At 39.9% G+C, this 11,696-nt stretch overlaps 1 protein-coding gene across 1 annotated transcript; it reads right to left on the bottom strand.

The window, feature by feature from the left end:
* Positions 1-2,316: 2,316 nt before the first annotated feature.
* LOC137768884 (CST complex subunit TEN1-like) lies at positions 2,317-2,688 on the bottom strand. The gene has a single exon (XM_068550588.1). The coding sequence runs from the start codon at positions 2,686-2,688 to the stop codon at positions 2,317-2,319; it is 372 nt and encodes a 123-aa protein (XP_068406689.1).
* Between the last annotated feature and the right edge of the window lie 9,008 nt (positions 2,689-11,696).

The following is an 11,696-nucleotide window of genomic DNA, read 5'->3' as shown; positions in this document are numbered from 1 at the left end:
ATACAAAAGAGTATACATCAGGGCAATTCTTACCTCAAAAATATGTGTTTTCAACTTCAAGTGATCCACTCTGGCATCCTAGGTTTATCAAATGCCTTAGGCAATGGCCCATCTTCACTTTATTCCACTGTACATTGCATGCACTTCAAAAATTCAATTTTGCATTAATGTCATTTTGTGTGCTGGGTTATTATATTAGTCGTCTGCATTGATCTTGCTGACTAGATACTTGATAAAGTTCTACTTTGCTGTACTGCTCAGACACAGCGATGAAATTCTTTCTCCATGAACAGTTCTGCAAATATGTGAGGAAAACTTTAGCATATGAAAACCTACCATGAAACATTTCCCTTAAAACAGATAAACAAGGAGGTGTCCTGAGTTTTACTCAAGCATAAAGTGTCAATGTAGTTTGTAGCTCAAGAGAAAAAAAACTGCTCATTTGGAGGTAACATAACAGTGAAAACATTTGAGAATATGGTTCATAAATGATGCATTCAAGAGGTGACAGAGCAAAGGTGAATATAGAGTATGCCGATGGTGTGAGAATATAGCAAGAGACAGAAATAGTCACGAGGGGACAGCAGGCAGGAATTGGTTGTCAAACAGGATTACTTTGTAAGACTCAAGGATGCGGAAGTAAATATTGAAAACAAGACTGTAGGAAATAAAATGAGAAGGAGAAAAAAGCAGTAAATAGCAATAAGATTAGATCCTCAAATGAAAGATGCAAAAAATCAATTAAAAAATATATAGTCTCATAAAAGGGGAGAGAGAGGAGGAAGAGAAGGAGGAGAAGGGGGGGGGGATGAGAAAAAATGGAATAATTTTGTCATCACATATTTTAAACATTTTGTACACACTTCCTCTTATAAGCTGTTCAATAATATTGTCGTAGGCAGAATAGAATATTGACCCCCCAGATGTCCACACTCTAATTCTAGGGACCTGGATTTATGTTAGATTACATGGCAAAAGGGAATTTGCAGATATAATTGACTTAAGGATCTTGAGATGGAGTGATTATGTTGGATTATCTGAGTGGACCCAGTGGGATCACAAGGGTCCTTATAAGTGAAAGAGTGAGGGATGAGAGTCCGGTCAGAGTGAGAAGGATTTGACCAGCCATTGCTGCCTGAAGGTGGAGGAAAGGGCCACCAGCCAAGGGATGCAGGCAGTGTCCAGAAGCGGGAAAAGACACAGTCTCCAGAAGGAGCACAGCCCTGCAGCCCCTCAATGGGTTTTTAGCCCGTTGAGATCCATTTTGAACTTCTGACCTCCAAAACTGTAAGATAATACATTTGTGTTGTTTTAAGCCACCAAGTTTGCAGGTTTGATCTCTGGTTGGGGGGAACTAAGGTCCTGCATGCCGTGCAGCGGGTAACCCCCCCCAAAAAAGTCACCAAGTTTGTAGCAATTTTTTTTATAGCAGCCAGAGGAAACTAATAAAAATCCCATTAAGAAGTTGGCATTGTATCCTCATTAGAAATGAGAAAATCTACTCCTTAACCCGTGTTACACTGCAGAGTCAGAGCTGAAATGCTGGTGGTTCCTTCTCCCCAACCTAATCTAGCACCATTACTTTAAGCTGCCACTTCACTCTAGACATAGAAACCAAATAATTAAGAAATGGAATGATTTTTCTTCTAAATGAGCATCTTGAGATAACTGATAGTTTAACGATTTTTTTTTTTTTTTTTTTTGCCAACTATGAACATGTATGTATTTGTGGGCATTTACACACAATTGCAATGACCAGGTTTGTTAACTTCATTAAACAATGAAGCCCTTGGACGGAAGGGGCTCTGATGCCACGGGGGTCTAAGGCGGCAAACCAAAATCCAAGTCTGGGAAGGACAACAAATCACAAACCGCCAACGAGGCTTTAAGCAACAGCCAATCAATAATTTCACTGCTTTGCTCCTGCCTTTGCTGTATAAACGCCCCTTCCCGGACTCGTAACCACTTCTGGGTTGGCTCTGCCGGAGTCAACTGATTTTTGCTCAAATAAACTCTTAAAATTTTTAATATGCTTCAGTTTATCTTCTTTTTTCCTCTTCGTCACACCGCGCGGCTTCATTCACCAGGACCTTCTGGAACCCTCCAGGACCCACACGAGGCCCAGCCCCCAGCGCCCCAGAACCCAGCCTCTGATCTCTAGGCTCCCATTTCTGGGGCGATCCCGATGAGCACCCCCTCCCCTCTTCTCTCCAGCTCCGAAGTCTGTCACTCGGGGGAAGCGCCTGCATCTTCTCTGCAGCAGCTCCAGGGCAGGTGGGTGAGGAAGGGCGTTGCCACGAGCTGCCGTTTTGCTCTCTACTGGCTGCTGGCCTCCTTGCGCTGGTACAGCCTCTCCTCCCGGACGGCTTGTTCTAACCAGGGGAGACTCGTTCCTCCCACACAAGCCGGCACCCGGGCCTTCACCACGCGGCCTCCAGCCTTCTGGTGACCCAGCTCCCCAAGGACGGTGTAGAGGGAGCCCACCTGGGCTTGGAGCGGTTCCACCAACTTGGTCCAGACGAGGATCGGGTGCTGGTGGGATCTGTGCCGAGCCATCAGGGTCACTCGGGACCGCGTCGTGCCGTAGCTGTACAACCTGCCGAGCGTTCTCAGTGTGTCCCCATCAGGAGCTCGGCCGGCGCTGACCTCCCAGGGGAAGCAACAGGTCCCAGGCTCGGGCAACATCATTGCTCCTGTCTGGACGTCGGGTCCTTGGGTTCCCTCTTTCCGCCCCCCCCACCCCACCGTGTGACCAAGTGACGAGGGAGGGGCGGGTTGCCGAGAGCGCCTCGCTTTCCCCCCATTGCAGTTTCCTGACCTTCGTTCGGGGTCCCCTTGCGGGGCGCGGGGGCCGCTCTGAGGCTCCCCTGCCTCGGCCGCGGTCTGTCCCGCCTCAATTGATCTTTTAACAGGTTCCACTGTTTTAGTGAGGCTATGCCCACGGGCTGTGCCCTGGGCAAGTCTTGCCAGCACCCCCTCCTCAGCAGGTGAGCAGTAAGGCCAGGGGGCAGGAGGTGGGCATGTCCCCAGCCCACGTTAAAGGCTACAGGGCTTTGATTGAGGTATTTACTTCCTCCGGGTCAGTTGGGCTCGGGTAAAACAGTGTCTTAGGAAGGCAGTCATTTTTTAGGAGAACAGAGCGCTGGGTGCATTCCAAATATGTATTTTTCAACTTTTCCTACTGGAAGCACAAGCACAGGGTGTCTTTCTGCAGTCTTCACCCCGAGAACCTGGAAGGGCTCCTGGTGTTAAAACCCACAGAAGTGTGAGGACCCCGAAGACCGGGGCCCCCTGGTGTTTTTAACTCTCAGGCTGGTTCACACTGAGCCTCCAGCAATTCCTCAGTTATACCTGAGTTCCCACCTGTGCTGCCTCCATCAGCAGGTGTCTGCTCCCAGTAAGCTGTGCTTCTCTTCTCGGTACCCCTCTGACTGTCTGTTTTCAGAGCAGCAATTTGACCTGTGACCTCAGTTCTCTGATGGATCGAAGAAGGGTTGTTGATTCTCAGTTTGGTCAGCGTTTTCCTTGTTGTGATGACTTCCAAGCTCTTTTCACGTTGGACCAGAAAGTAGAAGTCTGCTGTGTCTCTTCACGTGACTCTTATTTGAGCATCTCCTTGCTTTCCCATGGTCTTGTATACTTCTTGTTTAGTCTTATAATCAAACAATATCCAAGATCTTTTTAAATTCTTTTATGGTGAGGGGGGAAGCATTCTGCCTCCGTTTCTTTATCTTTTTGTTTCTTTCAAAACACCTACCATCAAATGTGTAGCAGTTTGGCTAGATTGGGAAAGAATAATGCCATAAAAGGTTTTTACTCAGTGCTTCTCTTCCTATAAGATCTAGGAAACTTTATTGTTATGGAATAAATTTAACATGTAACATTGTGTAAGTTTAAGATGTACAGCATGTTACTTTGATACATTTTTATGTTGTAATAAAGATGCTGTTATAGCTATATTTATCATATTACACAATTATAGTACAATATTATTGTCTATATTCATTATGCTGTGCATTCCATCTCCATGGCTTATTTACTACTCACTACAAGTTTGTACCCTTAAACAGCATCACCGTATTTTGGTGCTTGGGTGTTGGGCACACATACATCTATGGTTGTTATATCTTCTTGATGTACTGACACCTTTATCATTACATAATGACCTTCTTTTGTCTCTTGTTACCCTTTTTGGCTTAAAGTCTATGCCTGCTCCCTTTTGGTTTCCACTTTCTTGGAATATCATTTTGCATCCCTTCACTTCGAGTGTATGTGTGTCTTTAGCACTGGGAGGAGTCTCCCGGAGGCAGCATATATTTGGGTCTTGTTTTCGTTTAATCTGTCCAGCCACTCTGCCTTTTGATTGGTGGGTCCAATCCATTTATGTTTAGGGTGATTATTGATAGATGAGGAATACTGCTATTTTATCTTTTGCCTTCTCATTATTTTTCTCTCCATTGTTTCTTTTTCCTTCTGTTTCTATCTACCTTTGTGAGTTGGTGGTTCTTCCATGGCGATTTGCCCAGTCTCCTCTTTTTTAATGTTTCATATCTCTGCTTTTGATTTTTGCTTTGTTGTTACCATGCATTTTACATAAAACATCTCAGATAAAATTTGCTGATAGCAATTTATCTTCATTCACCTATAAAAGTTCCATTATTTTACTCTTCCCTTTTAATATTTTTGATGTCACAAATTATCTCTTTTTATGCTGTGACTTCATTACCACATTGTAGTAACTATAGATATATTTAATGATCTTTTTCCTTTAACCTTTATGCTATAGTTAGGAGTTTAATATACTATTCTAAAAAAGAGTTACAGCTTTCTAATTCTGACTGTCTATTTATCACCTTGATCAGAGTTTTGTTTTATATTGAAGAGCTCCTTTTAACAGTTCTTGTAAGGGAGGTCTCGTGGTGATGAACTCCCTCAGCTTTTGTTTGTCTGGGAAGGCTTTTATATCTCCTTCATATCTGAAGGACAACTTTGTTGGATCGAGTATTCTTGGCTGATGGTTTTTATCTTTCAGTACTTTGAATATGTCCTTCCACTTTCTCCTGGCTTGTAGAGTTTCTGCTGGAAGTCTGCTGATAGCCTAATGTGGGTCCCTTGTAGGTTACTGTCTTTTTTCTCCAGGCTGCTGTTAAAATTCTCTACTTATCATTGACTTTTGACAGTTTTAATATAATGTGTCTTGGAGAAGGTCTTTTGCATTGAGATAAAAAGGTTTTCTATTGGCTTCATGGGCTCATATATTCAGTTCCTTCCCCAGGTTTGGGAAGTTCTCAGCTATTATTTCCTTAAATACACCCTCTGCTGCTTTCTCCCTCTCTTCCCCTTCTGGAATACCCATTATTCTTATTTTGGCTTTTCTAATGGAACCAGATAGTTCTTGTAGAATTTCTTCACTTTTTAAAAATCTTAGTTCACTCTCCTCTTCCATCTGAATCATTTCTAGATTCGATCTTCCAGCTCGCTAACTCTCTTCCATCTGATCTGATTATTTCCAGTGTGTTCCAATGCATTCTTCGTCTCATCTGTTGAGTCCTTCAGCTCCAGAATTTCCATTTGGTTCTTTTTTAGAGTTTCAATCTCTTTGGTAAAGTACTCTTTTTTCGTCATTAATTTTATTCCTGAGATCATTGTATTAGCTTTATGAGTTTTCCTGTAGCTCACTGAATTTTGTCATAACAGCTCTTTTGAGTTCTTTATCAGTTAGATCATGATATTCCATGTCTTTGTGTTTGGTTGCTGGAAAATTGTCATTTTCTTTTTGTGATACCATATTACCACGATATTTCATGGTGTTCAATGAATAGTTCCTGTGCCACTGCATTTGAAATAGTGAAAGCCTTTCTTTTTTAGGTAAAGCTTTGTTTATTTTGATTCTAACAGTTCAACAGGCTGGCAGTTAGGAGACTTCCTTTTGTCCTCCAGAAGGCTACACTATCCACACGTTTTTAGTTTCTCTTATAGGAGCTGATGAAGCTAAGGTCAGAACGTGGTAAAAAGAAAGTCTGGGGGCAGAGTGAGGGGAGGTGTGTACTTAGCATTTGGAGCTTTGGTTGGGGGGGGGGGGTTCCATGTCTGGTAAGGGATCCTCAGGTGGGGGCGGTCCCAGAGGTCTGGGCCAGAATCCGGGGAGACAGCAGGAGAGCTTCCCTTCAGATCTCTTTGCCTACTTCCCTTTCCTTTTCCTCCCCCATCACCAAGTCTCTCCTCAGAGAGAGCAGGTCCCTCCAGCTGCAGGACACATGGCAGGACAGATCACCACTCACTGCCTTTACCCTCACCTCTTCTGCCAGAAAGGTCGTGCTCTCCCACTCGGTGCCTGACCCAGCACCGCCTCTGCTGCCACTCCCCTTACTTTGCAGCCTCTGAGGTCCAGTCTTCCCACTTTTGGGGGCACAGATGGATGGATCTCTCAGGTGACCTGGTAGGCTGTATAAAGATGCTTTTTTTCAGTTCAGGATGTCCAATTAGTTGTAAATTGAAGGGGAGAGAGAAAAGGAGTGAGTCACATCATCATAATGCTGATGTAACCCCCAGATCTCTTTTTATTGGGGTTGGTATTTGAAGACCACACTTGGGGTACAAAGGGTGTTTGGTGCTACAAGGTGTCATTTCTTCTAAGACTTTTCAGGGCATAGAGCTAGATAAATGTAAATAAAAATAAATTTGAGTTTGTATCAATATTTAGACTCAAATTTAAGATTCTAGGAAATACTTAATTGCTTTGAATTTATATTTTGAATCACTTTTCTCTTGCCACTAAAAATCTTTGTTCCTCATGATATTGAAATATCTCTTATCGATTCCACATGCATATCTAATAGCTTAGAAATGGCAAATGCAATATTACTACTCACAGCTCTGCTCTTGAGTGCCAGCTCAGATCTCTTTCAGTTATTTTTGTCCTTGCCCAGCAAGAGTAGGTAAATAATAAATCTGAACATTTGAACCAAGACTAGGCTCTTATGGTAATAATGCACTGTCACGAGGCTTGGTGATTTGTGTAGGACTGATCCTTACATTTTGTCATAGATCAACACTCTACAGCTGCGAATATCTACTATATTGAAAAGCACACATTCTTCCCACTAGCGCCATCTCAAGACAAAATTACAGAAAGAGGCACAAAGAGTACAAATATTGTCTTGTCATTAAAACTCTAATAGAATGTTAAATAAGCCTCACAGATTGCTTGTGGGAATTGAAATCAAGCCAGGAACATCCCAATGTTTTACACATCCATCACATCACAGACATTACAAGTCCTGAATCTATTTTCCAGGGGCTGGTCCATCTGCCTTTCTTCCATCATTTTAGAATGTGCTCTCAGCTTCTCGCTTGCTCACTTAGCTAGTACTGTATTTCTAGTCCTTTCTTTTCTACCTCACCACATCATCGACTGTGTGTCCTGATCCTTCTTTTACCTTGAAACTGTTAACATTTAGTACACCACTTAAGAGACAGTTGGAATTTAAAACAACAAATACAACAAAACATAGAATAAGTAAAAACTCTAGCAACTTCTAGTTTTCAACAATACTTCCTATGATTGTTTCCTTGTTTCTTTTTTCCATACTAAGAAACTGATAAGCTTTCTGGAATTGAAGAGAAGAGGACATTTTCATGTTCTTTTTTGTAGATGGATGAGTCTTTTAAAATTAGTTAGTTATACTTAGGTATAGTCCAACTTCCCATTTTATACAGGAAGAAACTGAGGAGTCAAACAATTAAATACATCAATGATTACATTGATGTTCACCAGAATAAAATAGTGGTAAAATATTGAGACTAATATGTGCATAAATCTGAGGGAAGAGATCAAAAGTGTGTCTATATGATGGTATTCATCTACAGTAAACATAAAAAATATAGACAGTATTTCAGAGAATAGTCAAGATGATCTTTGAAGTAAGTGGCAGTGTTAGGACAGATGTTTCACAATGAAAGAAACAACTGCTGATAAAAATAGGGCAAAAAGGAAACAAATCCTTATTATCGCTGGTGACTAGGGAGGCTTACCATCAACCACTTTGATGAAGTTTCGTGGGATACAATGTCAGGAGCACCAGACAGAAGGTGGGCGTGAGAGGCTGGCTAGCAAAGTCTTTCTCTTGAAGACATGAGCATCTATGGTAAGGGAGTGGAGGCAAACCTCACACTGTACCTTGATTTACAGATTAAGATTCAGAGAATGCTACACACAGATCTCATTTCAGATCACCAAAGCCACAGCATTGGAAGCCGTAGCCTGGGGGAAACTAGAGCTGAGTCCAGATCTTCCTGCAGATGGAGGTGTGTGACATCGATATGGCAGAGAGAATCACTAGAAATAGTCTCTTCTGGAGTCACAGCTGGTAGCTGGTGTGTGTGATACGATGGTACAGTTGCCTATTCAATCTCTGGGAAGAATAACTGCAGAACTGTTGAGACCCTTAATGAATCAAATAAAAGTCAAATTGAGTAATAAATAGCCAGCAAGAATAAAGCATGGTAGGGACAAGAGGTAAATGACACCCGGGAGTTCCAAACACGTTAGTGAAAATAACCCAGGGGAAGTGATTAAATTTCCCTATTATAGAGGACCTTAGTATTATAAGAAAACACAAGAGAGTATAGATTGTCTTGAGGAATGGAATGCTTATTTTAGACACAACAAAGCTCAGAAGTCAAAAGAAAATTGGCATTTCAATAGGAAAAAAAGATATCATTAACAAATCAAAAAGTTGTGCCAGAATAGAAGAAACAGTAGCTTATTTTAGACAAGGTTAACATGCAGAATGTATTAAGAACTTCTGTGGACTAGTAAGACAAAACAAAATAAACCAATGCTGTTGCTATATAAATAAACTGCAATGCATAGAATTAGAAGTACAAGGAGTAACATTTACATGAATAAATACTCAGTCTTATTAGTAATAAGACTTCTACTTTTAGGTTTCTATTTTATAGAAATAATATTATGCATAGATATTTGAAAGGAGGCATGAATTAGAATATTCTTTTAAGAATGTATCGTAATAGCAAAAAAATTGGAATAACTTTTATAAATATCAATAGGAAAATTGTTAATAAAGCTTTAGTGTGTCTATATTGTGGGACACAACAATTTAACAGTGGCATATAGTTAGTAGTTCTAACATGAAAGAAACACATATACTTTTAATCGGAAAAAAAATTAAAGAAAATTATTTAAAAATATGTCTTTATATATAGGTGTAAATATGTGTAAGTATGTAGCAAAGAAATATATAGTGAAGAAGGAATCTGGAAGTAATACCTCTGAATGGTGATCACTTCACAGACGAGAAACAGTTTTTGGATATCTGAAGAGGATCTTTCTGTTCTTTCTATATGTTTAAAAATTTTTTAACCTTCTACAAAATCATTAATGATTTACTTGCATAACATTATGAAACACATAAATTAAAAAGTTACAATATACAAAGAACTTCAGGGAAAAATAATAGATATGACACTACTTTTATTCCTTTACAAATTGATCAGACGATAATAAACAGTAAACTTGGGTGAATAACATAATTAATAAATAGGAGGATGGAGTGAGGAGGGAAACCATGGATAAATGAGAAAAAAGTAAAAGAGCAGTTTTTAAGAGCATGGATCATGCAAGAAGATTGCATGGGTACAAACGCCACCTTGTCACTTACTACCTGTGCAACCTGGGGCAACGCACTGACCATGTTTGTTTCTCAGTTTCCTGGTCTTTTAAATGAAATGATAAAAACGGTCGTTGCCTTATGAATTGTTATGCAGATGAAATGAATTAGTAGATATAATATTACTTATCTGGAAAATAGTAAGTCTGATATATATATTGAGATATATATACACATATACATATATATGTTAACTTGTAGTTTTACTTATGTCTATTTTTCTTTTACAGATTTGTGGGTTTAAAAAAATTTTATTTTATATTGAAGTATAATTGATTTACAGTGTGTTAGTTTCAGGTGTACAGTGAAGTGATTCAGTTATATATATATATGCATATTTGTGTTTTATTTTAATGGGCATTGTCTTCATTTATCTCATCCAAAATGTACTTAAAGTCATAGTGTTTCATAAAAGTAAGTTCATTGTAAATGCATTCATGTTTCAATGACTCATCCTATTGGTTGCCTTTCTTAACATTAGATTGTATCAAACATTTTTTATTGTGGCTTACAGACCTATTTTGAATATCTGTTTTTAAAATGTCTTCAATTTCTTTTTTTTAAATTGAAGTATCATTGATTTACAATGTTGTGTTAGGTTCTGGTGTACAGCAAAGTGATTCAGTTTTATATCTCTTTATCTCTATATATTCTTTTTTGTATTTTTTTCATTATGGTTTATTACAAGATATTGAATATAGTTCCCTGTGCTATATAGCAGGGCCTTGTTGTTTATCTATTTTATATATAATAGTTTGTATTTGCTAATCCCAAACTTCTAATTTATCCCTACCCCTTTCCCCTTTGGTAACCATAAGTTTGTTTTCTATGTCTGTGAGTCTGTTTCTGTTTTGTAAATAGGTTCACTTTTATCATACTTTAGACTCCACATATAAGTAATATCATAGGATATTTGTCTTTCTCTGTCTGACTTTCTTCACTTAGTATGATAATCTCTAGGTCCATCCATGTTGCTGCAAATGGCATTATTTTGTTCTTTTTCATAGCTGAGTAATATTCCACTGTATATATGTACCACATCTTCTTTATCCACTCCTCTGTTGATGGACACTTAGGCTGCTTGCATGTCTTGGCTATTGTATACAGTGCTGCTATGAACACTGGGGTGCATGTGTCTTTTCAAATTAGTTTTCTCTGGATATATGTCCAGGAGGGAAATTGCAGGATCATATGGTAGCTCCATTTTTAGTTTTTTAAGGAACCTCCATACCGTCCTCCATAGTGGCTGAACCAATGTACATTTCCACCAGCAGTGTAGGAGTGTTCCCTTTTCTCCACACCCTCTCCAGCATTTATTATTCATAGAAAATGTCTTTAATTTCTTCCCTCTCTTTTGGTTCACCCATGCTTATCTCTTCCTGTGTTTTCACAGCCTCTTCCACCAGGCCCTGGTCTAACCTCAAAGCAGGTGAGGGGTTTTTCCCTGTGCAGATGCAGCCCCGGAGCCAGCTCCACTGAATTCCTGGTGAGGAGATATCGTCTTCCTTAGGCACACTTTCTAAGACCTTTAGCTCCTGGTCTAGATTGGGTACGTACCTTTTCTTTCTCTGAGAGTAGGCAGGTAAGCAGTGATTGGCACACCCCAAGCCTTGGGGTCTTTCCCCTATTTTTCTCCCACCCAGGAGATAGTTTTGGCTCCCTGGCCTGAGGAACCAGAAGGCTCACAGCTTTACCACTGACGTCTGCATTTCTCTTCTCTTCTTGTTACTGAGCATGAGTATTTCTTTTTTTGACTCTATTATTATTATTCTTGTTTGAAGTACAAAATATGTCTAGGGTGAGATCACTCTCAGCCTTACTGACTTATTCATTTCATTCTGGCTTCTACATGCACATCAAAACTCTTCTTGCAAAAACATAATGGATCTCCTAACTGTGGGGTCCCATGCATATTTTCAGTCCTCATCTTACCACTCACCTCAGCACTACTTGAAATAGCTAAACATTTCCTTCCTTCTTGGAGTTATTTTTCCTTGGTTTACA

Source organism: Eschrichtius robustus, chromosome 8 (genome assembly GCF_028021215.1).
Source record: "Eschrichtius robustus isolate mEscRob2 chromosome 8, mEscRob2.pri, whole genome shotgun sequence".
Taxonomy (NCBI): Eukaryota; Metazoa; Chordata; class Mammalia; order Artiodactyla; family Eschrichtiidae; genus Eschrichtius; species Eschrichtius robustus.
This window is presented reverse-complemented; position numbering and strand designations above follow the sequence as displayed.

Coding starts and splice junctions, on each gene's coding strand:
- LOC137768884 (XM_068550588.1), bottom strand. CDS start 2,688: ATGATGTTGCCCGAGCCTGGGACCTGTTGCTTCCCCTGGGAGGTCAGC.